Genomic DNA, 25,708 nt, shown 5'->3' on the forward strand with positions numbered 1-25,708 from the left:
GTTGCTTCACGCCGCGCGCATGCATGTGGTGCACTGGCACTGCTGCCAGGCCTCCCACCCTACCCGATGTCCCCATCCCTCAACAATAGCAACAATACGCCGCAGCACCCAGCCCTGCATCCTGCCCCTTGTAGAACACGAGCACCAACGTGAGTCTGTCTTCTTTGCCGGCGGTTGTCTCGGCGCTTCAGCACTCAGCAGCCCCACAGCTCGCGGAGCGTAGACGCAGGCTGCGCAACATGAGAAGCTTGGGCGAGTTAATTCGCCGCCAGGCAGTCAGGCACCCTGGCATCAGGACCCTTGACCCGCCAACCCAACCTGCCCAGGTCCCGGTCCCGGGTGTCGTACCTTGTGCCTCTTGTTGTTGGTGTTGGTGGCGTCCTCCAGCGCCCCCCTCCCTGTGCTCGCCTGCGCCGGCACGCGCGCACCACAGCAGCCGTCAGCGGCGCCCTGCTGCCATGCCTCCACAGACCCAACAATCTTACCTACCTCACCTGCACACAGAAGTGCTCCCATGCTCCAGCACACAACACCTGCGCGCCCTGCTCATTCCATCCCTGCCCACTATTCCTACCCCTACCCCTACCAGTCTACGACACCCACTGCCGCCTGCCTCCAACCTCACCCTGCCTCCAACCTCACCCGCAGCGTGCTGCGCCACAGCTCCAGCGCCAGCTTGGGCCGGCTGGTCATGAGCCATCTCACGCTGTGCTCCGCCCGCTCCATCACCTCCTCCTGATGCGCCAGGTACCAGGACTTGAGCTGAGCCTGCAACCCCCGGAACGCCGGCCCGCGCGACTCCGCCCACACCAGCGTGTCCACCACCGTGCTGACGTCCACCCGCGCCATCACGCGCCGGCACACCTGCTCCACCAGCTCCGCCGCGCCCAGCCGCCCCGCCACCTCCGCCAGCGCCTGCACCCGCTCCGGCGGCACCTCCACCTTCGTGCCCGTGTACACCCATCGCAGCAGCTGCAGGAGCAGCTTGGGGTCGCAGGTGCTCAGGTCGTAGCGCGGGATGTCCCAGGCCGGCCCGGTCTTGTTGGTGCGGAAGCGTTGGAGGTTGGAGAACCGCTGCGCCAGCAGGCCGCGGCGCACCACCAAGCAGCAGCCACCAAGCTGCACAAGACCCAGGTCGGGCGGGCTGCTGACGTGGCCGCAGGGCTGCTGTAATCGGGCGCAGGGCGGCTGTAGCTGTGGCTGCAGCGGCCGCACACCCAGGCGCAGCAGCTCGACCGTGTCCATGTGCCCCTCGCGAGGCACATACGCCAGGCAGCCGCAGGGCAGCACCACGGGGCTGCCCTGCAGGTCGTACACCTGCTCCAGCGTGCTGACACGAACCGTGCCGGTGGGCATGCCGCTACCCTGCCTGCTTTCCTCCCCGCTGTCCTTCCTGTTGCGGTGCTTGCGCTCTCCGCCAAACTCCTCGCCCTCCTCCGCACCCTCCTCGTCGCCCTCGCTCTCATCCTCACCCTGACTGCCCTCCTCGTCGCTGCACCAGTAGTCACTGTCTTCATCTTCGTCATCGTCGCCAAAGGCCCCGGCGGGGGCCTTCACACCGCCCTCGGCGGCCGACCACTGCCAGCCGCGGATCTTGCGCACAGCCGTGAGCTCAAACGACCGCTGCTCCAGCACAAGCAGAATCGGCGCCCCGTCGCTGTCCTCTGCTGCCACCAAGCCCGTAATTCGCATGAAGCGGGCTCTGCCTGACGGCCCGCCCGTGCCGTCATCGTCGTTGGCGGAGCCATTGCCTGCCTCTACCTCGTCGCCGGCCAGCAGCTCCATTGGCTGTCTCACGGCGCAGCAGTATCCTGTGTCGCCAGCCGCCGCCATTTTTGCCGCCGCTGCCTCCACCTCCGCTTCGTTAGGCAGCTCAACGCGAAACACCGCCGTCTGTGTGGCCGCCACCAGGCAGGGAGCCGCCCCACCACTGCTACTGCCGCCTCCACCACTGCCGCCGGGCATAAAGGCCAGCCCGCAGATGTGCGACCGCAGCGGCGTGGCAACCTTCCAGAACTTCTCAACCCTGACCAGCTCGCCTCCACTCTCAACGCCCGCAGCGGCCACACAATCGCCGCTGCCGCCAGCCCGCATGTGTGCCGGCAGCCAAGTGCAGTCAATGGCTGGCCCACTCGTCCAGAACACGCGGCCTGTGCCGTCCGAGGCGAGCAGGCTATTAACGACCGCGGCGTCGTAGTCAGCGCGGCTGTCCACACTTGCAACGTCGTCCTCGTCCCAATCCTCGGAGCCCTCGTACTCGCTGAGCTCTCCCACCTCGCTGTCATACCCCTGCCAGTCCTTGCTGTCGACGCTGCGTCTGCCGCTGCTGTGCTCGCGCGGTGTTGGCTTGCTGGCCCGGACTTCCCGCCGGCCCTTGCCCCACACGGACGTCACCAGTGACACGGTGTTGCGCCCATCCTCCACCTCCTTCAGCTGCACCAGCCGCAAGTAGTCTTCCTCGTCCTCGGATTTGCCGCCCTCCAGCAGCAGCACGGACTCAGAGAACGCATCCCACGTGGCGGCGATGAAGCCGCCGGGCTGTACCACATACGGCGTGCCGTCGGTGCCGAGCAGCTCCAGGGCCTGGCACATGTCTAGGTTGTGGCGAGCGCGAGTGGGCTCCGGTGGCTCCGGCAGCCGCAGCAACAGCCCATCGCTGGTGGCAATCAGCGTCTCCAGCCCGCGCTTGCAGGGCCGCGATACCATGCAGGTGACGCAGTCCACGAGCGCCGTTACGATGTGGCGGCGGAAGTGGCTGGTTGGCTCAGGCCCCCTGTACTGGGTGGCAGGCGTCTTGCGCGCTGCGCGGTATGCTGGCGCTTTCAGCGGCACAGCCCCAGTTGGCACCCTTTCTTTTGCATGCTTTGGTCTGTACGTTGGGGCCGGGCGGCGAGCGGGGGAGGGCAAGGGGGACGGGTGCGAGGGGCACGGTATTGGAGGCTTTCACTGGCCTACCGCCTACGTAAGCTCCTTCGTTTGCAGTAACGCAATGTCCCCCCAGTCATGTATCACTTGAAGACCATGCAGCAGCACAAATTAGAGCAGCTCAGGGACTCACGTAGTTTGCTTGTGTCGGACCATGTCGGTCGACTGAGGGCGCCTTGTTGAAAGCTGGTCGCGGTTCGGACCTAGAGACCGTGAGATACACGCCAATATGCACAGTAACTCATTTGCTCTGAGTGTTGGGGCGACGGCGGGGGGCTCGAGACGAGCGAGACAGTTACAGCCCGAAACTAATTCACATTTTGACGTGTGAGCATGTGCGATCGATGCAACAACTATCATGCAATCATGCAATTCCTAAGTAGGGCCCTCAGAGTTTCGGGCGGTGGATCGACGGGATTTTGGAATCGACAGCCCTCTGCCGCATCAGAGAAGTTCAGAGAGGAGCGGTGGGCAACGAATGCAGGGCCTGCTGCTGCGCCAACTCTTGCGCGGAAGCAGACCCCGGGTGGGCAAATCATCAAGTGCATTCTGACACTCTGTGCGTGGTACGTTGGTCGGTCTGCAAACATACTCCTTGCCGTACACGCAACCTTGGGGCGCCCGATGCTTGCCTCCGCAGTCGCCGCACATCCAGGCACCCGGTCTAACCCATGCCACCACAGGCTACCACGTCCTCGCCTCCACATCCGCAATTTCACACACCTATCATGTTCGGGTAACAGCAGTAACTGCTAATGGATGAATTAGCGGCTTGCAAGTTTTGATCACCAGAAAGCTCATCCGCACATCGGCCGGGTCCCGCCTACTTACGCCGCAAGCGGTGGCACCTCGCGCTGATGCGATGCCCCTCGCGTTGCCTGCGCCTAACTCTGCGATGTAACCGATGTTCATTGCGGAGGCTAGAGCTACACTGCAGCCAAGCATACAAGTGCCAGGCGTAACGGGGATACCTCACGTCCCAACGCATCCTCAAGCTCCGAACCTGCCCGTGCCCCCGAAGTGCTGTTGATCACCGCCCAAAATGCGCCTGCACTGCATGAACAAGTACACTAAAACCGGCCAGTCTGCCTCTGCCACAGTGCCTCGCCACGCTTGTCCGCACACCACCATTATGTTCATTGAACAGCTCAGTACCATCAATAGCATCACTAGTGGGTAGTGCGGCCTGTCTTGAGCGCGCCCACTGCACGGGCGTCGTGAAGCGCTTTATAGATCGCCCCCTCAACATCCCCCTGGTCCCAGTTGTGGTAAAACAGGCGGATGGGACGCCCCTCGTGGTCGACCAGGATTTTCTGCGGATATGGGGGGGAGAAGGCAAGGCAGGGGCAGAGGGGTGAGAGTGTGCTTCATGTGCCTACACACAGCGGCGGCGGCTACGAGCCGCTGCGAAGCGCGTAACTATGAAATTGACCTCGGGGCCATCGCGTGCTGGGGTGCATTGCAAGGCGCCCGCCCCTCACCTGGAAGTTCCAGATGAGGTCCTTGCCGGCTCCGCTGCCGCCGCCGCCGCCCTCCGACACAGGCAGCTCGCGCTTTAGGAACTGGTAGACGGGGTGTGTGTGAGCCCCATTCACGTCGACCTTGCTGCGCGGCGGGGGGCCACACAGACGCAGGCGGTTACATCGGCAGCATACCATGCACATTGCTCAACAAGATCTGAGTGCACGCATGGGAACGTAAGGGGGCTGTCGCCCTGCGCCCCACCTGAACATGGGGAAGTCTACGTGATACTTGGTGGAGCAGAAGTGCTTGATCTCCTTCTCGTCACCGGGCTCTGCAAAGGTGATGTCAAGGCCACGTCACATATGCACGTCAGTACACCGCGGAGAAGAGGTTACGCAGATTCAGAACGACACATAACACATTTCAAGCATGGCCATGACTAAGCGTAGCCAGAACGAGCTCACCTTGCTTGCCAAACTGAGCAGGCGCCAGTCAGAAGCGCGTCGCCGCGCAGCATGCAGGGCAGGCACACACGCCGTTCAGTAAGCCGCACAAGCCTGGTACTCAAAACGAACTCAGGATAAGGCCGCCACTCCCACTAGCTGCACCAGCCCAGGCCAACCACACTCCGCTGTGCGCCCACCTGGTTGCAGGGGAAGCCCAGAATCTCAAGTCCGTGGTCACGGTACTTGTTGTACGTCTTGGTCAGGCCTGTGGGTTAGCGATCGTGTGCGTTACAGAGCACAATGAAGGAAACACGCAGGAGATTGTATGCGGTGCGGTGTGTGTCTTCGTTTGTGCGCGCGAGTGTGCGCGCTGGGATCCCCCCGTGCCTGCTGCAGTGGTCCGAAGCCGCCATGTGCAAGGCTGCTCCTCCTGCCATCGCCACATACTCTTTCGAGCCTGTTGTGCCCTCCTTTCCACGGCTCACCCTTGTAGTTCTCATCGGTGTAGCCGCACGCCGAGGCCACGTTCACCACCAGCGTCACCTTGCCCGCGTACTCGCTCAGGGAGCGGCTCTTGCCGTCAATGTCCACGGCCTCCTGCTCAGAGGCGCCGGCGGCAGGGGCCCAGGCAGAGCACGACGCGGGGAGTGAGGGCATGGACATTGTGCGCGCATCCACGCAGCACATGAAGCTATACTTGGATCGTGGCGTCGACCCCTAGTCCCCAACACCAGGTGTGAGACTGAACAGAAGGCTACCCCGCCGGTTGCCGGCCCGAACGGACATGCCGCAGGACCACCCCCACAGCCCGCACTGCTCACCAACGCGTACAGACCCTTCGCGTGCGGGTCGACGTGAGGCGCCGAGTCCGGGTGGTGCACGGGGGAAACGACCGGCGAAATCACCGGCGCAATCACTGGTGCAATCACCGGCGCCTGGGCGAGGGGTGAAGCCGGGCGGTAGCACGTCAGTTCCTGTGCCGCTATCACCTCCAAAAGCCGCACCCTGACAGGGTTGCGTCGCAGCAACACAGTCCACGCACAAGCTGCCACTCAAAACCCCGCCAGTTGCGTCCCCGTCTTAGCCTTTGCTCAGCTCAGTCACCTTGTCATCAGATGCCTTCACCGGCGTCCGCTGCGCGTGGCTGTCAGGCTCAACACGCTCCACATTTGGCTGCGGCTCCTGCACAGGCTTAATGGCATGCGCGTCCGGCTCAATCTTCGCCACGCGCGGCTCCGGCTCCTTCACCGGCGCGTGGCCGTTGCCGCTCTCCGGCTCAATCTTCGCGACACGCGGCACGGGCTCCCGCACGGGCGCGGTGGTGCCGTGGGCGTCGGGCTCGATCTTAGCCACGTCGATGGGCGCCTTGGCCTGGGTATGCACGGTGTGGTCCGCTGCGGGCTCCTTGACCGCGTGCGCCGCCGCCACGCCGCCGGGCTCCACTACCGAGCGCCGCTGCGCCGTGCTGTCGGGCTCAATATGGGAGCCCACTGCCAGGCCGGGCGAGCGCACGGCGTGCTTCTCCTCGCTTTCGCGATCTGCCTCAATGCGCGAGCCCACCGCCAGAGATGGCGCCTCAACTTTGCGCTTCTCGTCCGCTTCGCGGTCAGCCTCGATGTGTGACCGCGCGCCGTTTACAGTGTTTGCTGCCTCCAGCACGCCGCCCTCCTCGTCGTCGTCTATTGCGTCGCCGCTCTCCGCAATGACCTGGTCATATGCTGCTGTGTCACTGGCATCAGGCAGCTCGCTGTCGTCGTCGTCTGCCCCGATGACTGCCCTGCCCCGATGCGTCGGCACCGCTCCAGACTTCTGTGGGCGGGTTCGGAAGTGCCGTCAGGAGAGTGTGGGTGAGCGAAACCCCAACCTCTGGGGCTGGACGGCCTGCAGTCAACCCGGGATCTGAGAGCAGGGTCGCGAGGCCGCACCCGTAGCACTGCTCAGGCCGCTAGTCGTTTAAGTCAAACCGCGTCAAAAAGCCGCTGAGCCTGCTTCAACGCCCCGCAGCCCCGGGCGTAACGCTCACCAACGTGCGACGCTCGTTGTCCGCGTCCGCGTGAAGGGGTTTGCGGTTGAGCTGTGTGAGCACTTGCTTTTGACGCGCAGCTACCCGGTCCTTAGAAGAGCCTAATCAGGTGAGATTGGCATGGCGCATGGGACGGATTCAGGCACGTGCCGTGGGTTGCTGCAGACACGACTTTGGTGCCAGTTACGTAGCAAGCAGGTCCACAGCACCTAGGTTAACAGGACCATAACGCACAAACCCACTCACCGATGTACTTGAACGCAAACGCAGCGTAGCCCACCGCAAAGAGGATCGCGAGAACGACAACAATACTGCGGGACACACGAGCATGGCGTGGTCAGTACGGCGGCTAGCCAGCATACGATACCAACCGCCCTACTATCCAGTGGAGGACTGCTGTGGTGTATGCCACTCCACTCCTCTTCAGCTACGCCCTGCGCGATTCCCGCGGCCTCAGCAAAGGGAGCGGTCACCGCAACACCGTGCCGCGATGAGCACGAATCTACACGCCGGCACGATGTACACTGAGACGACGTGTTCCCCAACCCGACAAGTCGCCTATCCCCGGGCCCCTGCAAATTTAGCTAGGAACAGCAAACCCGCTTGCCCAATGCACGGCCAGCGCGACCAACGAAGACGCGGCAAGCAACTGCCGCGGGGAACAGTAGTCCCCGACAGTGCCCAGCTCACCGCATCAGCGAGCCTTTCCGCCGTGGCCGCTTGCTGGCTTTCCCATGGTGAACCGGCAGTAGGGGGTTCCGCCCCGTGAGTCCACCGTTTATCATTTTCGGGTCCTCCTAACGCCCCACCGGCCTCGCCGGGGCTAACTCCTGCCCAATGAAATCACTTTGAACACACAAGCCTCCTCGTAGGTTGGCGTGAGCTAATATCCTGACCTGCTCACGATCAATTTACTACAGCCAACAAGGCGAGGCTATGTTTCTAAGCAACGACGTCAGTAAGTTGTTAAGTATATCCAACAGGACACAAGGCAGGACCTTGGTCACAGCGAGAGGTGCTTTATTGAAAAAAACAAGAACTTCAGTCTTCAGAGGCAGATGCGTCAACAGTGACGGTGTGAAGACAAATAGGCACACACAAGTACTATGCAGACACGGAAGGCTCTGCTTCAAACGCGATTGGGGCAACGAGTCCCTCATTCCAAGTCCAAGCAGCCGTGGAGTAGCAATCTATTCGATTATGCTCTCACACGAGGCATTTGTGTGCAATTTTCACAATCATAGATAACCGAGGAGGCCAGGAAACCTTGCGCAGCCAAGAAGCTTGCGAGACGCCGCACGCACGGCTTTTTGTTGCGCGTGCATATTGCCCAATCGTCTCAAATAACTGTTAACTGTTGTCCCTAGACGGCTTCGCGCGAGACCGGGCGCACCTTCCCGCCGCCTAGCCCAGCCTTCACCCCTCCACCACGACCGGCAGCGGCAGCTCCCGCTAGGGGGCGCGCCCTTTCAAGCGGCGCCAGCTCGCAGCTTCTCCGGAGCTAGTAGCAGCAGTTGACAGCTGCCACGCTAGCACTTCAAGTAGCCCACTATGGCCGCGCCGGCCGCGGGCGCCGCAGCGGCGCCGGTGACGGACGACGTGGACGCTGAGGCCTTCAAGCGCCTCTACCCGGACCAGTACTACCAGCGCTTCCTGGCAGAGGGCGTGCGGCCCGACGGCCGGCCCATCGGCCGCGCGCGCGCCGTGACCATCGGCGCCGGCACCATCACCACCGCTGACGGCTCGGCACTGGTCAAGGTGGGGCGTACCACGGTGCTGGCCGGCGTGCGGCTGGAGATCATGCGGCCGGACGAGACGGCACCGGCCGCCGGCGCGCTGGTGCTCAGTGTGGAAATGGCGCCCTTCTCCTCCGCGGACTACCGGCCCGGCCGGGCGCCGGACCACGTCAGCGCGGTGGTGGAGAAGCTCAGCTCCGCGCTGTTGGGCTCGGGGGCGGCGTCCAGCGCAGGGGCGGCAGCAGGGGCAGCGGGGCCGGCGGGCGGCGGCGGTGCGGTGCAGCTGGGCAGCCTGTGCATCGCGGAGGGCAAGGCGGCGTGGCGCGCGCTGCTGGACGTGTACGTGCTGGACGCCGACGGCTGCGTGCTGGACGCGGCGCTGCTGGCGGCGGTGGCGGCGCTGCGGGACACGCGCATCCCGGCCGTGCGCAACACGCGCGAGGGCCATTACTACGCTGCGCGCGGCGCGTCTGCAACAGCAGCGGCCGAAGAGGGGAAGGAGCAGGGCAGCGGCGGGCGGAAAGGCGGCAAGGCAGGGGAGGCGGGGCTGGTGGAGGGCTCGCCCACGGCCGTGGGGCTGGGGCGGCTGCCGCTGGCGCTGACGTGCTGCCTGTACGGCAAGCACGTACTGGTGGACCCCACGGCGGACGAGGAGCGGCTGGCGGGATGCGGCGTGACGGTGGTGGTGGACGGGGCGGGGCAGCTGCAGGGTCTGTACAAGGCGGGTGGGCGGGTGCTGGCGGACACGGCCACGCTGGTGCGGTGCACGGAGGCGGCGCGGTTGCGGCACCGCGAGCTCAGCGCGCTGCTGGATGCCAGCCTGGTGGGGCAGTAGCGGCGGGCGGAACGGACTGGTAGACGTCTGTTAGTTTGTGTGGGCTTGGTGGTATGCAACGTGTCAAGTGATGGTCAGGGCAATGAGGGCAGGCGGCATTGCCTTGGACAGAAGACTTGCGTGACCAAGGAGTTTGAGGACAATTGAATGGGGCTCTGCCCGTCGACGTGCACAGGCGTCAACTTTACGGATAGCGCTGAAAGGTGTGTGGTCGGTTGGAACGGGGATGCTGGATACACAGGCATGTACTAGACTGGAATAGCGGCGATGACGAATTCGGTGCACCAGACCGTGAATCCATGATACAAATGAAGAGCTTTTTGTGGCCCATTGGCCACCGTGTATCCATGGCCTCCACCTTGTGTCACACAAGAACAGATGTGCATCCCAGCCACAATCAGCGTCTCTGCGTCACCGTACCCCCAACCACTCACAGCAGTGCCAGCATACTCGATAGCCACGCCCGCAGCCAGGCAAGTTGTAGCCGGACAAAACACCCCGCAGATTCATAGCTGCAATCTGCATACACACACGCACACACACAACAGTTCAGCCCTCACCGCCCGCCACACCGCACACTGCGCACGCGCTATTGCCCTCGCGCCGCCGCCGCCGCAGCTGCATGCCCCGCTCTTGACTCGCGCTCCTGAGTGGCGCTCTGCTCCGCCATGTACTTGACCAGCGCCTGGACGGGTTAGGAGAGGGTGGCCGGGGAGAGGCCGTGGGCCGAGGGTGAGGAGGAGGTGGACTATGGCGACGGCAGCCAGGGCGCGGCGTCCTGCACACTAACACAGACCCCGTCAACTTGTTGCCAACCGCACCCGCCACCACCCCTCCGTCTCCACAGCCTCCCCCCATCCCCATCCTCACGCGGACCCCCCCCCCCCCACCTGCACGTCCTGGAAGGTGGTGGCCTCGCTGGTGAGCGCCCAGTCGGTGCGGCTGTGCGCGTCCACGTCCATGCCCGCGATGAAGCTTAGCACGCGCTGCATGACGCCGTAGGTGGAGGAGGGCGTCAGGCCCACCGCCATGCAGCCCAGCGCGCCGCTGGTGAGGTAGCGGTCCGACAGGTTGAAGATGACGCCCTGCGCGGGTGCGGCACACGGGTCGGGCGTGCGAGTCAGGGCATGGGGTGTGCGTGGACAAGCGCGGGCACACTGCTTGGGTAGCAGCTGTACACATTTTCCCTCACTACCGTACACTCCTACGGCACCCCAGATAAGCTGCCGCCGCTCTGCCGCCCATTCGCCTCTCATCCTCCCCCCCACGCCCTCCCCACGCCCTCGCCACTGCCCGCCACGCAACGCGCACCTGGCGGTGGTCCACGTCGAAGTGGAAGCCCTGCTGCCAGCAGTGGTAGAAGAACTTGGAGCAGGGCATGGCCTTGACCGCCGGGTGCTGCAGCGAGTCCAGCACAAAGTAGTAGCGCAGCGACTGCGGCGCTGCCGAGCCCGGCAGGGCCGCGCCAAGGTCGGGGCCGCCGGCGGCGGCTGCGGCTGCGGCTTGCGAAGGTGTGGCCTCTGCGCCCAATAGGTCCGTGTCGTTGTCCTCAATGGGGTCCAGCTCCACCAGGTAGGCGCCCGTCATGGGGTTGAAGGCGCCGGCTGCGAGCGTGCGGAGAGGGGTTGGCGTTTGAGATGAAAAAGAGGGTAAGGATTAGGGTAGGGTTAGGGGAGTGTAAGGGGAGCGGAGGGGTGGGGGTGAGGCGCGGGCGGGGTTGGCAGTGAGCTGGGGGCGCGGGCGGGTCGTAAGGCAGGTTGCGGAGCCCAAGAGCGTCCGTGGAGATTGGTGAAGGGGTGTGGGTGTACGCAGTTGCCGCCAGCCCTCCAGCGTCCTTGTAGCCCACTAGGGCCCACCCGCCCATCCCCATGCCCGCCTGCCTACCTGCCAGGAAGTCGAACAGCTGGAAGGCCACCAGGGAGGGCATGATGCCCGGCCGCAGGTCCACCAGCCACAGCCGCAGGCCGCCGCCACCGCCACCGCCTCCCGCCGCCGCCCCTGCCGCCGTCTGCTGCTGCTCCAGCAGCGTGACGAAGTCCACCATGGCGTGCCCCACCAGCCCCGCCTCAAAGGCGGAGCGCCCCACCGCAAGAGCCGCGTCGTACAGCGCCCGGTGCGGCACAGAGGACTGCGCAGGAATGAATGGCAAGCCGGGACAAACATGTTAGGGATGGCCACGTGTGTTTGGAATTGCTTCTGGTGCAGCAACGCAAAGGCAGAGGCAGCGCGCGCGGGTGTGCACACGCAGCGCAAGAGGCTGGGCCGTGTGGGGGTTGCAAGGATTGGTACAGAGAAGTGCAGCGAAGTAGACAACAGGCGTGGTGGTGCGCGTACCGATGACCGGGGATGGGCGCAGACAGGACCTCGCGGACACAGTCGTTGTGACGGCCTGAGGCCGCAAAACACACACCTGGGGGAAAGTGGTGCCCACGGCGCGGTATGGGTAGCAGAAGATCTTTTCGTGCGTGGACAGCACGGACACGTGGCCGCAGGGGTCGATGAACAGGTTGACGCAGGGTGAGCCCACAGCCATGTGCGGGCAGCCCTCCAGCACGCCGCCGCGCCGCGCCAGGCTGGTGACGTAGTCGCGGTAGGTGGGGTAGGAGTCGCGGCAGGCCAGGTGCAGCCTGGGGGGTTGTGGGAGCGCGGGCGTGGAGGGGAGTGGAGGGGAGTCGAGCAGAGTGATGCGGAGTGGAGAGGAAGTGGTGCGGAGGAGAGTGCGGGTGTGTGAGGTTCGGAGCGCAAGCGCCCTTGCCCTGGGCGCGTGCAACAGGTCCCAAGCACGCCTGGCGCCGCGTGCACCAGCCCGCCTGCTATATGGCCGCTGCTCGCAGCTCAACACGGGCCGCTTGTTCACACCAACTCCTTCCCTAGCGCCCATCGCCAGCTCACCTCTTGGGCATCTGCCTAAACAGCAGCTCATACAGCCGGAACATGGCCACACGCTGCACCTCAGTCAGCGGCTTGTCGCCGTCGCCACCGCTGCCGGCCAGGCCGTCCAGACCCAACTCCAGGCGCAGCGAGTCCGCAGCAGAGCGGGGCCCCGCACCTGAGCGGGTGGAGAGACGGGGTCAGGGCGCCAAGGTGCACACACACACAGCATTTGGCACCTCCCCTACGCCCACGGAACGTGCGCACTCACGTGGGCAGCTGGGCTTGCAACCAACGCATCCCTCTCTCCCACTTCTCTCCCGCTCCCGCCGCATGCACCCACCCGACCCACCTGCCGCCTCCTCCACCACACGCGCTAGCACCTCCGCGCCGCCCCTTATGGAGGCGGTGTCGAAGAAGGCGTGCCCCAGCCCCATGACCTCGTCGTCAATCTTAAACAGCCACTTGGGCACCGCAGGGTGCCGCACCATGCACTCCGCCAGCGCCATGAGCACGCGCTGCTCGTCCGCCTCGAACTTGCTCTGCGACCCCGCCGCCCCAGCCCCCGGCCCCGCGCCCGCGCCGGTGGGAAAGCCCGGCTGCTGCCGCTGCCAGCCAGACGTGCCAGTTCCCGAGCCCGTGCCAGCGGTGCCTGGCCCTGGGCCGGCGGAGGGCGGCGCGCTGGCTAGGCTGCCGGTCCCGCCCAGTGTCCCCGCAGTGCCTGGCGGCTGCGGGCTGGGGTCGATGACCACAAGTTCGCCGTCGGGCCCAAGCCGGTAGTCCGTACCGGCACGCAGTGGCGTGGTGAGCGGGTCAGTGGCTCCGCCGGCGACGGCAGAGGTGGAGGCGGCGGTGCCGCCGCGTGTGGAAGCGGTGGCGAGGCTGCCGGCGGTGCCGGGCGGCTGGCGGGACAGGCTCTCTCGCCGCAGCGCGTCGTCACTCCGGATGGAGCAGCCGGGCGCGATGTTGGCGGCGATGGTCTTAAACAGCTCCCTGTAGGATGAGGTGGCGTGACGAGACACAAAGAATAGCCCGCGAGCATTGAGTTTACAGCTCTGTACTCCACACTTTCATAGTGCCGCAGCCGCTGGACCCGCCCTCTGCCAAGCCGTCGTTGGCAACCAACGTACACCCAATACAAGCCCCTCATTCAACGCACCTGGCCGCGCTCTTGCGCCCCAGCGCCCTGCACACTGCGGGGCTGGGCCCCAGCAGCGGCACGCCCAGATGCACCGCCAGCTCCACCTCCTCGTCGTGCACGTTGCCCGGCACGATGTACGACAGCCGCCCGTGCACGGCGGCGGCGATGCGCTTGAGCGCGCGCGGCGAGGCCAGCAGCTTGGCGGTGACGGACATGTGGCCGGGCAGGCGGGCGTGGTTCTCCGGCACCACAATCCTGTGATGATGTTTGTAACGTGTTTACTGCTTTAGCATGCCTGTATACAAACACAGCCCCTTCGCACCGCCCTGGGCTATGTACGCCATCAAACCTGCGCCACCCTAAACCACCCCTGCCGCAGGCCGCCTTCCCCTCCCCTCCCCTCCTCAGCCCCCGCCTCACCTGTATCTGCTGGTGGGGTCGCTGACGCCGCCCACCTCCAGCAGCTTGTTCCAGTAGTGGATCACGTCCGCGTCCGGCGGCGAGGGCAGCACCAGGATGAGGTCCAGCAGCGGCTCGCTGAGGTCGCACAGCCGCGCCAGCTGCGCCGCCTCGCGCAGCAGCATGGTGTTGAGCAGGTGCGGCTCGGGTCGCGTGGTGACGTCGCCGGTGGTCACGGGCGGCGGCAGCAGGTTTGGCACGTGCACCACCACGTGCGCATTGCGGCGGAACAGCGGCCACTGCTGCTCCAGCTGGTCCTGAGGGCCGCGAGCGAGTTGGCGGGCACACCGTGATGAATTTGGGTGGGGTGCTGGAGGCATTGCTAGATCTGGCATTTCGAGCAACGCTCTTGCAGCAGCCGAAGAACGACGCAGAGCAACGCCACAGTCGCAAGTCATCAATATCACAACACCCTTCTCTGCCGCTGCCGTGGCCGCAAGCCTCCTCACCCGCAGCTCCGCAAACCGCATGTCGCGCTCCAGCCGCGCCATGCGCATGCGCTGCCGCAGCTGCTGCCGCAGCCGGCTGTTGCGCCAGGCGTGTTGGATCTTGAGCGTAGCCTGCCCCCGCACCGAGTACTTCCGCCGCGCCAGGTGGCCGCGGTAGAAGGACTGGATCAGCTGTGCCGCCGAGTCCTGCCCGCCCGGCCCCATAAAGCGCCTGCGGCCCCAAGGCATCACACGGCAAGCGTGCGGTGGGTGCAAGCAAGAGGCACGTGTCCCCAGGGGCAGGCAGGCTGCCGCCGACAGCGCCACTCTACAGCCGCATGCCCGCCCTTCCTCCCGTCCCAGTCGCTCCTTGACAGCTACCGCTACTGCGGAACCCTCTCAGCCCCCGCCGCACCAACCCTCCCCTGCACGGATTCTGAAAGCTCTCCTCCCGGCAAGCTGCCTCCTCCCAATCCTTCCCTGCCCCCCGCCCTCCTCACGGCTCGCGCCCTCACCTGCCCGGCTGCTTGAGCAGCCCCGCCACCTCCTGGATGTTGGTGAGGCACACCAGCAGGTCCTCCATGGCGGGCGCGTAGCCGGCGCCCGCCACCTGGATGGCCAGGTCCGCCAGGCTCTTGCCGTTGACCACGGCCAGCGGCACCGCGTACTGCCCACACAGCGCCGCCAGGTGCTGAAGCAGCCCCTCCACCACGCCCCACACGCCCTCGTAGCTGCGCGAGTAGGACTCGAACTCCGGCGTCTCGCGTATCACCACGCCCTTGCGGATCAGCACCTCGTGCAGGCTGAAGGTGTCCATCAGCGCCTCAAACGGCCGCAACGCCGCGGCCGCAGCGTCCGCATCCGCATCGGCGACGCCGCCACGTGAGGCGGGTGTCGGCTCCGCCGCCCCGCCTTCGCCCTGCTGGAAGTAGGCGGGCGAGTGCGGCGGCCGGGGGGAGCCCAGCACGCCGCCGCCTCCCAGCGTGGCGACGTGCAGCGTGGCCTGCCTGGGCTCCTGCTGCGGCCGTATGACGGGCGTGATGAGGTCCAGCTTGAAGTCCTGCTTGGCCTGCAGCGCGTCCTCCAGCGCGCTCGTCACCGGCCCCCGCTCAAACTGCTTCTGGTAGGGGTGCTTCGCCGCCGGCGCGGTGCGGTAGGGTCCTGGGCAGCACGGCAGACAGGCAGGATTACGGGGCGCTAGCATGGCCTATTTCACTCATATCAGGTGTGGTGCCCATACCAGGGCGATGAATCAAATCGCCCTTCTGCCCGACACCCCTTCCCCTGTCCCCTCACTACGCTCTACTGAGCCCTAGCAGCTGGCCCCCAGGCCGCCCGGCCGCCGGCGCACCTGTGTTCCCGCACAGCGCGGGCGTGAGGTCCGCCTGCTGCGGTAGCAGCCCCCTGTTGACCAGGTGCAGCAGGCCCTTGTCCAGCTCCAGGTCAGTCACCTGCAGCGCGACACAGCTTGCTTTGGTTGTCCAAGTCACCGTATTGAGCTGCTATAGGTGCTTCTGTCCACTTCCCGTTCAGTAAGCTACCACCTCAACGCCGCCGCGTAACACCGGCGGTTACGCTACCCAAAAGTCGTAGCGGTGCGGTAGCACTCGCCGCCCGGCTTACCTCCGGCGGCGCAAGGCCATGCGGGTCATCGCGAATGTGCCGCGGCAGGATGACTCCTGGCGCGGCTGTGGGCGTGCGGCCCTTTATTAGGGTGCCGTTGTTCAGCGGCGGTTTGGCCGGCGGTGCCGTAGTGAAGCGTTCCTGAAAGAAACACAACACATGTGGGAAACCCATGAATGGCCCATGGCCATATCTGAACCTCCCGTGCAAGCGTGCCCGCCATTTCCCGAGACGACGTCTGTCCGCTTCATTGCGACATGCATGTTCGCCCGGAGCTCTCTCCCTCCGCGGGACCTTTGACCGTCTTCGCACCCTTACCTGCAGGTACTGCTTGGCCGTGTCCGTGATGGGCGCTGCGTTGGGCCCCGTGCGCGCCGCGATGAACTGCTCCAGCCGTGCATTGTTGGTGGCCGCATAGGGCGGCGCTTTTGGGGCGAACGACAGGCCCATTGGCTGCGCGCTGGGAGGCGGCAGCGAGATCTGCGCCTCTATCCCTGTCGCCTGGGCGATGGCCTGGAGTGCGGGCCGGGGGCGGGCAGCAGCCAAACATGAGGTGGTGGCGGCTTCAGTCCACATACAGGTCACCCATACCAGATGCCGCCGTGGTACATACATCCGAAAGCCTAGCTTTACAGGCTGTCGCCACACGTGTGTCCCAGGCGGACTGCCAGCCATGCCATACCCCGCGCCGCAAGCCTTGAGCGCTCATTGCGGTAACACACAGTCCTCCGAGGTTACTGCACCTACCACCGCTTGTCGCCGTATGTCATCCTCTAACCGGGCGATGCTCGCCGCAACAGTGGTGCGTGTGGCATATGGCTTGGCAAGCTGCTGCTTCACGCGTTTGAGCTCGACAAGGGCCTGCACAAAGGGCCGTGTCATTTCTACTCGATTCAGGGGTCCCCTGGTTCGAGCCGTGCGCCCGGTCACATAGACTCACGTTTGCAACGCCCAAGGTTTGTCTCCCCGTCCTCAACTCAGTACAAGTCAACACACGTATGTCTCCAGACGCATGGAGCTGACAATGCCGCGAAAGGGATAACACCGCCTATCCGCAGGAATCTGAGGGGTGGCGGGTGAGCCGGGACGGGTGCAAGCCAACCCCCACCTGCTGGAGCACGTCCGTGACCTCGTGGGGGTCCAGGCCTTGCTGCTCCATGCTGCCTGCCGAGTGCCCTGCAAGCAGCTTACAAGCTCCTGCCTGCTGTGGAGTCCGAGCCGGGCTCCCCGCTGCACATGCTTGCTCCACCCGAAGTCGGTATGTGCTGAGTTACGCTATTGGATGTAGCTACTGTGTGAGGTGATTGTAGAGGCGCGCGGGGCTGAAAGAGAGGCCTTCGATGCACCGAAATGTTTCTGTGAGTGCAGTTGCCTTGTTTATTGCTATTCTAGGTTGTAATCATTCTCATGATTCTAACGTCGCGTTTGTCAAACAAGCATTTGGCCGGTCCTGGCGTATGCTTTGCGCGAACTCATCCGGGTGCAATGTCCTAGCGCAACTATGCCCACTCGACCAGGGACACCGCGTACTGAAAAAGCTGCCATATCAATACCGTAATTCATTTGTGTGAAGCAGGGTGCACAGTTGCACAAGACTCAGATAGCCAACTTCCCGGAGTGCCCTGCTTTCTTGGCAGGGACGGACGCTGTGGTCAATTATTGATAAGATTTGCACAAAACAGCCTCGCACCAGGCGCTAGGGCCTGTCTCAGGCCGCCCTCGAGGCGTGCAAGGGCGCAGCAGCAGCCCGTAGCCCAGCATGGCGGAGCTTGAGGATGATGTCCTCGTTCAGGTGCGGGAACGAGGCCGCGGAAAGCGCAAGGGCTCGCCCGTGGAGATCCTTGCTCGGCATCCACCTTACCGTGGCCTCCCGCACAGGCCGGCGAGCAGGACGATGCCAACGACCTCAACCGGCAGCTGTTCGGTGCGTGCGAGCGGGTTGGGTTTCCCAACCGTGCCAGTGGGCTGGGCCTCTAGCACTGCTTGGCTGACGGGCCCCGATAGCGTTCTGCTCCAGGGACACCACTGGGGTGTAAACTGGTTGCGAAGCGCCTTCCACCACTACCCTGACGTCCGCTGCTTCTTGCCCGGCCCCAGGTGCCGATAGCGACGATGAGGGCGCGCCGCCCGCGGCCGACCCGCACGCCCAGGCGCAGCACCTGGCGGAGCAGGAGGCGCTGCTGGAGGATGACTTGGAGGACGCAGACGTAGACGCCGAGGCGGCGCTAGAGGACGAGCTGTCGGGCGGCAGCAGCGACGACGGCGGGGCGGTCAAGAAGGGCAAGAAGGATAAGAAGCTGCGCAAGAAGCGCGAGGTGCGCTGGCGTGACAGTGCTGATGGCGAGAGCTGCACTGACTGGCGGGACTCTGCGCCTGGCCCGGAGCCAGCAGCCTGGGGTGCCGTCGGGGTGCTGCACGGGCAGTCCAGTGTGACTTCAGCGCCGTGTCAATAGCCCCTGTACGCGGCCTGCGCTTTGTTGGCAAAGTGCGGGTTCTGGGTGTCTGAGTCGGTAGTGGCCGGTCCGGTCCTGAGGGTTCGTGCGCGCCACACCTGCAGGGTGGCAAGGACGACAAGCCCAAAAAGAAGCGCCAGCGGGGCGAGGGCGGCAAGGGTGAGAAGGGCGACAAGGCGGGAAAGAAGGGCAAAGCCCCGAAGGAGACCATCGCCACGGGCAGGTCTCGGCGGACGCCGGGCGGTGGCGAGGCGGGCGAGGAGCAGCAGCCGCGCCCACGCCGCCCCGTGGGCGAGGGCGGAGACGACCTGCCCAGTGATGAGCTGCAGGAGCAGGAGGCGGACCGTGCCTTCATTGACGATGACGGTGAGCCGGGCTGTGGGCTGCGGGTAATGGGGCCGGTGGGCTGAGCGGGCTAAGGGCAGGCATGACTTGCGCGTTGCGCGAACGCAGCGTGCCTCGAGGGGTCTGACTTGGTCTGGCTGAGTCGCAATGCGGGTGTGAGGTGGGGTCAAGCAGCGAACAAGTGCGTGTCTTGAAACTCCGCGGCTGCTCTTGGTGTTTGTTGCGCGCGGCGGGGACAGGTGCGGAGCCGGTTGCCAGTGATGATGAGAATGCGCCGCGTGTGGTGGCGGACGAGGCGGAGGAGGCGATTGACGCGGACGAGGACCACCCCTTCAAGCGCAAGAAGCGGAAGAAGGAGAACACCGGCAACGTGGAGGTACGCCGTCGGGGGAGCGCCAGGACCCAGCGGGGCGCCGCCGAGGGCAACCACTGAGCCTGTGTAAATAGCAAGCGAGCTTGGGTAGCCGCACAGGAGTTGCACCCCATGCCCCCTAACCGCGCGCCCCCCTCGTGGCTGCCGTCATTTGGACATCTGTCCTCACCCGCAGCTGGAGATCAAGGAGATGCTGGGCAAGATGGAGGCGGCCATGGAGCATGACTTCGAGACGGTGGCGCGCAACGCGGGCGTGGAGCTGAAGAAGGACAGCGGCGACAACCTGGTGACGGACGCGGAGGGGCACTACGTGGTGGCGCGCAAGGGGCCGCCGCCGGCCTCCAAGAGCCCCGCCATCAGCAAGCTCAGGCTGCTGCCGGTGAGGCGGGCGGGCTCTCGGTACCGTGTATTCAATGTTGCAAAAGGCACCAGCGGAGACACCATGCGTCGGTAGTTCGAGTGTGTGAGCGCCTGTCCAACCACCGGCGCCAAGCCGCGATACGGCTCGAACGTAAATGTAACGACATATTTGCGCTGCCACATGGTGCGTGCGTGTGTTATTGCTGCCGTGTCAGGAGCTGGAGCTGTTCCTGGCGCAGCGCAAGTACCACGAGAGCTTCCTGCAGCAGGGCGGGCTGGGTGTGCTGAAGGGCTGGCTGGAGCCCTACTTTGACGGCACGCTGCCCACCATGCGCGTGCGCACGGCGGTGCTCAAGGGGCTGCAGGTGAGGCGTGGGGGCCGGGGCGGACACGCGGGCGGCAGGACAGGACAGGCGCCGTGCATGCTTGGAGGCTACACAGGTTGCGTCTGTGCCGCATGTGGATGACTTGACGGTGCTTGTCTGTTCGCTGCGCACAGACCCTGCCCATCGACACGCGATTTGAGGACCACAAGGAGATGCTGCGCAAAAGCCAGGTGGGCAAGAACGTGATGTTCCTGTTCAAGTGCTCGGAGGAGACGGCCGACAACCGCCGCATCGCCAAGGAGCTGGTGCACCGCTGGAGCAGACCCATCTTCTACGACCAGGAGGCGGAGGAGGTAAGCCCTGTCTGTGAGAACAGCACCGGAATGCTTGCATAGTTGCGGTGATGACAGTGGTTGGAATAGGTCGGGCACAGCAATGTACATGAGTCTTGATTGGGCCCTCTAGGGTTCCGTGAGGCGGCTTAACATGTCGCAGACCTTGTCCATTAGCGGCAGTGCGTCAACCCTTCGCGTGCCACGGACGTGTGCACACAGGCCAAGAAGCAGCTGCACCAGCAGCAGCTGCTGGAGGCTCGGCGCATGGAGCTGGAGCGCCGCCAGGCAGACGGCGGCGAGGAGGACAAGAGCGCGTCGGCGCAAGTGCGCAACAAGGCCATGCGCATCCACGCGCTCATCCCGCGGGTGAGGCCAAGGCCTGAAGTTGGACGCAAACGGGCTGGGGAGCTTAGCACTCACACACGCCCAGGCAGTAGGCCTTCCTTCAGCACATTGATGCCATGTGGTCCAACCTCAAACGCATCATCTATCACACAGGCGTCCAAGCTGGACTACGTGAACAACCCGGGTGCGGCCAAGGACTTCAACGAGAGCGAGGTGGCCAACGCCGCCGCCGCCGCCGGCCCCAAGTCCAAGCAGGTGGACGCGCTCACCAAGCGCCTGCGTGAGCAGCAGAAGAAGCTCAAGGACGGCAGCGCACGCGCCATGAAGCCCAGTGTGGAGGGCCGCAACATTGTGCTCATGAAGTAGCGAGGCGAGGTGCTGCGGCAGCTGTTGTGTTGGACTGGCGGTGGCGTAGCTTAGGTAGCTCCGTAGCTGGGGTGGTGATGAGGCGGTTCAGGTGCAGTGATGAACGACACAACGCGAGCGCATTGGCAGGTGTAGCGATGGGCAGCAAGACGCAAGGAGGCGTGTTGCGGCGACTGGAGGTGTTGGGAGGGGGACAGTTGATGCCGGTTGGCTGATTCAGGCTGATTGGCAAGCGGGTGGAGCTGCGGGTCAATGGTGTAAGTATACCCGTTGCGATTGCAGTCTCCACTACTTACAGCCCACCCTCGCCAGTGGACTGTTACTGTCCAGCCGACCGGGGGCATCCGAGGCGTGGGACATCCAAGGCCCTCCCGCACTCGCCGAGTCGCCGCGTTCCTACACAAAGCAACAATGTGCTTAGTCAACGCCTAGGACAGGCGACAACCGGAACGATGTAAGAGGGCTGAGTAAGAGCCCCCACGCCGCGCTCCCCGCCACCTCCCCCGCGCCGCGCCCCCTCGTGCTCGACTATCCACCCCTTCCGCTGCCTCGGCCTGACGCCACCGGCATCATCTATGGCATCACTTTCGCCGCTGACCCGCGCAGCCGCGTCTACATCGGCAGCACCGTCGGCAATCTTACCGCTCGCCTACGCGGGCATGTCGCCGCTGCGCGCGGCGCCCACACCGCTGCTACCGAGCGGTGCGGTGGCTTGTAGTAGGTGATTGGGGGTGGGGCGCCGGTCCCGGCTGCCCTGAACCGCTCTGCGGTGCGGGGACGGCCGTGCCGGTGTTCCCGTGCTGGGCTTCTGGTTTCCAGTTTTACGGTAGGGACACAGGTCGGTGCTAAGTTTGGGGCTTGGCGCGCGTGTGGGCTTTTTCCTTGTCGGTTCGGCGCAGGTCGGGTTCTTGGGTTTGCGTTAGGGGCGCTGCTTTTCGGGAGTGTGCTGTCCCGCCGGCCGTGTGTGGGGCGTGCGGTGCGTGATCGCCGGCTTCTCGGCCGTCTTGTGGGTTGTGTGTGCGCGTGTGAGTGCCTGTTTGCGGCGGGCGCGTGTTGGCTGCGTGGGCGGGCTCCTTGGCGGGCTTTTCGTCCTGGCTGTGTTTTGCCCTGTGTGTGTGCGCGTGTCCCCTCTCCGCGCTCCCGTGCCGCAGGGCTGATGATTTTAAGACGCCGCCTCCTGTCATGCCACCGGGGAGCTCTTCGTGAGCCCGGGCTCCATCCAGCCGCGTACCCAAGTACCCACCTACGTACCAGCCCCAGCGCTGCCAGCCTCTGCAGCCACCCAGCGTCCCATGCCAGCTGTCCCGTGCCTCTCCCCAGCTGTCCCACCCCAGCAGTCCCACATCCGCTGTCCCCTCCCAGATGTCCCTCCCAGCTGTCCCTTCCAGTCGTCCCTTCCAGTTGTCCCTTCCAGCTGTCCCACCCCAGCTGTCCCTTCGGCTCCCTTCTCAAACGCAGCTTCAGCGAAATCTACAGCCTGCCCGACTCCCGGCGTGTGCGGCCTTCCGCCCGCCTTCCAAAACGCAACAGCCCTCGCCTCTCCTCGCCAGCCGCTCACAGCCGAAACTCTGCTTCTTTCTTAATCAGCCACAAACATCAGCCCCAAACAATGCCTCGGAAACAACACCTCGGAAACTTCCTCCCATCTAGTGCGCGGCCACAGCTCCCCTACCGAGCGTCGCAGCACCTATCCTCACCATCAGCAACGCTTCCTCACCTCCGGTTGTGTTGTTGGCGTGTTGCACCGCATTCGGCCTGCCCGCCACAATTGTCGTACACATTCGGGCCCCTCTTCTGCTTTGCTTCGCCTTGTTCTTGCCCCTGCTTGTCACACTGTCGCCCGGCCATTGTTTTGCTGCACGCCGTTGCATTACGCTAGTGCTCGTCTACACATCAGCTCATCCGTGGACGCCGGTCAACTGCCTGCAGGTGCGCATCGGCTATGCTATCCGCGCGGTGTGGCGTCGCATTGAGTCTGTGTGGTGCTATCGCCTTGGCCGGGCGCCCGGAGCGTGAGGAATGCGCGTCAGCAAAACATCGACACAACCTGCCAGCTACCGTCGGTACAGTAACAGCGCGCGAACGACGCACCAATGCCTTGTCCCTTCTCGCTACGCATTTATGTGGGCACGGGTGGGAGCCACACACATCGGGACTACGCTTTCCTGCCCCTTGCCATGTTCCATCACGACCGCTGCTACGCCGCACCTACGGCCCATCCTGCGCAACATCATCCAGTACGGCACCGACACCATGTACGCCACCCCGCTCAGCGTCGCCCCCAAACGCATCCCCCGCAGCAAGGACGACCCCAACTGGATTGCATGGTCGCGCCGCCTTGAAGGCCTGTGGACGCGTGCCGTTGATGCTTTCGCTGCAAGAGGCCTCAATGTCGCGCGCATCGCCCGCGCCCTGGCCAACCCCACCGGACTCGACTTCCTTTTCGCCACTGGCCCTCCCCCACTCCCGCCCGCCCTCCTCCCCGCCGACGGCCAACCCCGACGGCTTTTTGCCTCTCGCAACTGGGCCCGCCGCATCTCCGTTGTCCACCACCACATGCGCGCCGGCCGCATCGCCCTGCCCGACCGCCTCCACAGCCTGGCCACCTACAGCATCAACTCATTGCAGCGCATGCTTCTCGCTTTGCGCAGCCTGGCCCCATCCTCCCTTCACCGCACAGCAACCCCAGCCGACATCGCAGCCATTCGCCAGGTCCTCACTGCCGCCCACGCCGCCGCGCAGCGCCGCCAGCTTGACGCCCGCCCCAAGCAGCCCCTGGTCCTCCGCCTCCCAGCCCCGCTTCAGGCTCACCTCCGCGCCGCCGACGCCAGAGCCCTCCTCGCCTCGCCAGGCATTGCCCGCTTCATGCCGGACCGCATGCCCGCCGCCTCCACCGTCACCTTCCTCGCACCTCCGTCCCTGCGCCACCTCCTCTGCAACGCCGCAAAAGCCAGCCGCGACCCCGGCGCCACCACCTCCTGCACCTGCCATCTCTTCCCCGCCCTTCCCCGCGACCCTGCCCACGGCCACATCTTCACCCACCGCCTACAGCCCGCCTTGACGCCGGCCGCCGCTGCCCTCTGGTCCATGGGAGCCAACACGCGCCCACCGCCTGACCCCAGCGCGCCTCTCCCCACGTCCCTGGCCGACGACCTGCGGAAGTCACTCTTCGGATACTGCCGACGCGCCGCCCGCGCCGCACGCATCGCCACCGACTCCGCCACATCTTGGGTCAACGCCGCCGCCGCTGCCCTGCGCGCCACTGTCGACCCTTCCGCCGCCGCCTCCGTCGATGCCGACATGCTCCTCCACCCCGCCCCCACACCGCCGCCTCCACCGGCATTTCCGCTATCCGCCGCAGATGTCGCCGCCGCCACCGCCACCTTCCGCAGCGTCCGCCGCAACCTCATCATCACGGTCATGGACAAGTGCCCGGACAACTTTGTCGCCGTGTGCCCCCACCTATATCATGCCAAGCTCGCCGCCGACTTGCAAGCATCCCCCTTCTACGCCGTCGCCACCCCTGCTGACTACTCCGCCAGCCTTACCGCCGTCGGGCTTATGCTGCAGCCGCTGGGGCTCCCCTTCCACGCCGCCCAGCCGCCACCTGTCAACTACGGCACCGGCAAGTGCCACAAGACCCCCTTCGGTTTTCGCTACATCACCGCCTCTCCCGCCATCCCCACCACCGATGCCGCCGTCGTCCTCACCGGCTTCCTCCGTACGCTGGACGCCACCCTGCCGAAACTGTACGCAGCCCTCTTTCCGCGCCTGCCCCTGCGGCCGTGGCACGTCAACGGCCCCTTCGTCTCCGCTAGCCTGCTGCGCCACGCGTCCCTCGCCCCCAGGCCGATCAACCCTCTCCCCGGCGCCGGCACCACCACCTTCACGCCCACACCCCCCGCCACCACCACCCCCGCACCGACTACCCCCGCCCCGGACTTCCCTTGTGCTGTCTGCGGCCGCACCAATGGTCACGGCCTCATCCTGTGTGATCACCCCGGCGCTCGCACCGACGGCCGTGCCACATGCCTCGTCGGCGCCCACGGCGCATGCTTACGGCCCGCAATCAGCACACGCGCCGCCCACCGCATGGGCACCTGGCACTGCCCCCTGCACGCGCCGCAGCCTGTTGAGGACCCCGCGACATCCTGCCCCTACACTGGCACCCTCACCTTCGGCCGCACGATCCGGTACCCGCCCCCTGCCCCTGGGCCACCCATCGCCACCGTCACCTACACCGCCTCGACTGCCGCGCCATGTCAGCTGCCCGGCCCTATCTCCGCGCCGGCCGTGTGCACATATGACGTGGAACGGCTCTTCACCAACCTGCCTATTCCTACCTGCATCGAGCATTTGGTCAACCTCTTCTCCCTCGTCCTCTCCACCCTGCATGATGGAGCCGCCGGCCTCCAGTTCTACCCGTACAACCGTGCAGCCGAAGCCCAGTGGCCTACCGAAGCCGCATGGCTTGCCCGCGCCAGCCCCAAATCCACCTCCGCCGCCCGCCGCGGGCGCCCCCCGCCTGCTCCCCATCCGCATCGAGGTCTCGACGCTCACGGCCGATACTATATGTGGACGCCCGGCGTCCTCCGCACGGTGCTGCGCGCCCTGCTTGCGCATGCCTACACCTCCTACCGCGGCCAGCCCTACCTGCAAATTCGCGGCGTCGCCATGGGCGCCAACTTCGCTTCGTACGTTGCCAACCTGGTCCTTGCCTATGATGAGTTGCGCTGGCAGCACGCACTCTACACCCGCGTCTTCATGCCCTCCGCCAGCTCCTTGTGCGCGGAAGCTTCCCTCGCCCTTGATGTGCTACTGGCGTTCCAAGACACCCAGCGGTACACCGACGAC

At 65.2% G+C, this 25,708-nt stretch overlaps 5 protein-coding genes across 6 annotated transcripts; 2 read left to right on the forward strand and 3 right to left on the reverse strand.

The window, feature by feature from the left end:
• Window positions 1–3,276, reverse strand: CHLRE_10g440800v5 (uncharacterized protein). Its single transcript, XM_001690310.2, has 4 exons — window positions 3,059–3,276; window positions 643–2,869; window positions 349–408; window positions 1–230 (listed from the first exon to the last, which is right to left on the reverse strand). Exons 1-4 carry the CDS (start codon window positions 3,079–3,081, stop codon window positions 195–197), a joined length of 2,346 nt encoding a protein of 781 aa, XP_001690362.2. The 5' UTR covers window positions 3,082–3,276; the 3' UTR covers window positions 1–194.
• A 64-nt stretch (window positions 3,277–3,340) lies between these two features.
• CHLRE_10g440850v5 (uncharacterized protein) lies at window positions 3,341–7,936 on the reverse strand. Of its 2 annotated transcripts, XM_043066790.1 has the most exons (12): window positions 7,549–7,936; window positions 7,105–7,169; window positions 6,859–6,959; window positions 5,940–6,644; window positions 5,657–5,770; window positions 5,321–5,432; window positions 5,022–5,100; window positions 4,922–4,946; window positions 4,854–4,866; window positions 4,651–4,720; window positions 4,407–4,530; window positions 3,341–4,238 (listed from the first exon to the last, which is right to left on the reverse strand). In XM_043066790.1, the coding sequence occupies exons 1-12, from the start codon at window positions 7,641–7,643 to the stop codon at window positions 4,095–4,097; spliced, it is 1,647 nt and encodes a 548-aa protein (XP_042920188.1). In that variant the 5' UTR covers window positions 7,644–7,936; the 3' UTR covers window positions 3,341–4,094. The 2 variants fall into 2 exon arrangements, with proteins under 2 accessions (XP_042920188.1, XP_042920187.1); XM_043066791.1 differs by lacking the exon at window positions 4,922–4,946 and having other exon boundaries at window positions 5,033–5,100.
• Window positions 7,937–8,056: 120 nt separating this feature from the next.
• On the forward strand, window positions 8,057–9,698 carry CHLRE_10g440900v5 (uncharacterized protein). Its single transcript, XM_043066792.1, has one exon. The coding sequence runs from the start codon at window positions 8,410–8,412 to the stop codon at window positions 9,427–9,429; it is 1,020 nt and encodes a 339-aa protein (XP_042920189.1). The 5' UTR covers window positions 8,057–8,409; the 3' UTR covers window positions 9,430–9,698.
• Window positions 9,699–9,700: 2 nt separating this feature from the next.
• On the reverse strand, window positions 9,701–17,370 carry CHLRE_10g440950v5 (uncharacterized protein). The gene is made up of 16 exons (XM_043066793.1): window positions 17,060–17,370; window positions 16,699–16,812; window positions 16,270–16,464; window positions 15,952–16,092; window positions 15,680–15,779; window positions 14,844–15,489; window positions 14,350–14,560; window positions 13,862–14,157; window positions 13,460–13,696; window positions 12,653–13,293; window positions 12,322–12,478; window positions 11,840–12,056; window positions 11,314–11,557; window positions 10,741–11,033; window positions 10,320–10,514; window positions 9,701–10,114 (listed from the first exon to the last, which is right to left on the reverse strand). The coding sequence occupies exons 1-16, from the start codon at window positions 17,108–17,110 to the stop codon at window positions 10,019–10,021; spliced, it is 3,834 nt and encodes a 1,277-aa protein (XP_042920190.1). The 5' UTR covers window positions 17,111–17,370; the 3' UTR covers window positions 9,701–10,018.
• Window positions 17,371–17,482: 112 nt separating this feature from the next.
• On the forward strand, window positions 17,483–21,324 carry CHLRE_10g441000v5 (uncharacterized protein). Its single transcript, XM_001690481.2, has 10 exons — window positions 17,483–17,743; window positions 17,830–17,875; window positions 18,049–18,266; window positions 18,509–18,770; window positions 18,989–19,125; window positions 19,298–19,501; window positions 19,698–19,847; window positions 19,982–20,161; window positions 20,363–20,509; window positions 20,642–21,324. Exons 1-10 carry the CDS (start codon window positions 17,711–17,713, stop codon window positions 20,852–20,854), a joined length of 1,590 nt encoding a protein of 529 aa, XP_001690533.2. The 5' UTR covers window positions 17,483–17,710; the 3' UTR covers window positions 20,855–21,324.
• The last annotated feature ends 4,384 nt before the right edge of the window (window positions 21,325–25,708 follow it).

Source organism: Chlamydomonas reinhardtii, chromosome 10 (genome assembly GCF_000002595.2).
Source record: "Chlamydomonas reinhardtii strain CC-503 cw92 mt+ chromosome 10, whole genome shotgun sequence".
NCBI lineage: Eukaryota > Viridiplantae > Chlorophyta > Chlorophyceae > Chlamydomonadales > Chlamydomonadaceae > Chlamydomonas > Chlamydomonas reinhardtii.

Bases quoted from the DNA above. Each gene is read 5' to 3' on its own strand.
- CHLRE_10g440800v5 (XM_001690310.2), bottom strand. From the start codon at position 3,081: ATGGTCCGACACAAGCAAACTAC. The intron at 2,870-3,058 runs GTGAGTCCCTGA...CCCAACGTACAG, and splicing joins GTCCGACACAAGCAAACTAC to ACCAAAGCATGCAAAAGAAA. The intron at 231-348 runs GTACGACACCCG...CATGTTGCGCAG, and splicing joins CCAACAACAAGAGGCACAAG to CCTGCGTCTACGCTCCGCGA.
- CHLRE_10g440850v5 (XM_043066790.1), bottom strand. From the start codon at position 7,643: ATGATAAACGGTGGACTCACGGGGCGGAACCCCCTACTGCCGGTTCAC. The intron at 6,645-6,858 runs GTGAGCGTTACG...ACCCGCCCACAG, and splicing joins ACAACGAGCGTCGCACGTTG to AAGTCTGGAGCGGTGCCGAC. The intron at 4,239-4,406 runs GTGAGGGGCGGG...CCATATCCGCAG, and splicing joins ACCTCATCTGGAACTTCCAG to AAAATCCTGGTCGACCACGA.
- CHLRE_10g440900v5 (XM_043066792.1), top strand. From the start codon at position 8,410: ATGGCCGCGCCGGCCGCGGGCGCCGCAGCGGCGCCGGTGACGGACGAC.
- CHLRE_10g440950v5 (XM_043066793.1), bottom strand. From the start codon at position 17,110: ATGGAGCAGCAAGGCCTGGACCCCCACGAGGTCACGGACGTGCTCCAG. The intron at 16,093-16,269 runs GTAAGGGTGCGA...TGTTTCTTTCAG, and splicing joins CGGCCAAGCAGTACCTGCAG to GAACGCTTCACTACGGCACC. The intron at 15,780-15,951 runs GTAAGCCGGGCG...GTCGCGCTGCAG, and splicing joins ATGGCCTTGCGCCGCCGGAG to GTGACTGACCTGGAGCTGGA.
- CHLRE_10g441000v5 (XM_001690481.2), top strand. From the start codon at position 17,711: ATGGCGGAGCTTGAGGATGATGTCCTCGTTCAG. The intron at 17,744-17,829 runs GTGCGGGAACGA...CCTCCCGCACAG, and splicing joins AGGATGATGTCCTCGTTCAG to GCCGGCGAGCAGGACGATGC. The intron at 19,848-19,981 runs GTGAGGCGTGGG...CGCTGCGCACAG, and splicing joins CGGTGCTCAAGGGGCTGCAG to ACCCTGCCCATCGACACGCG.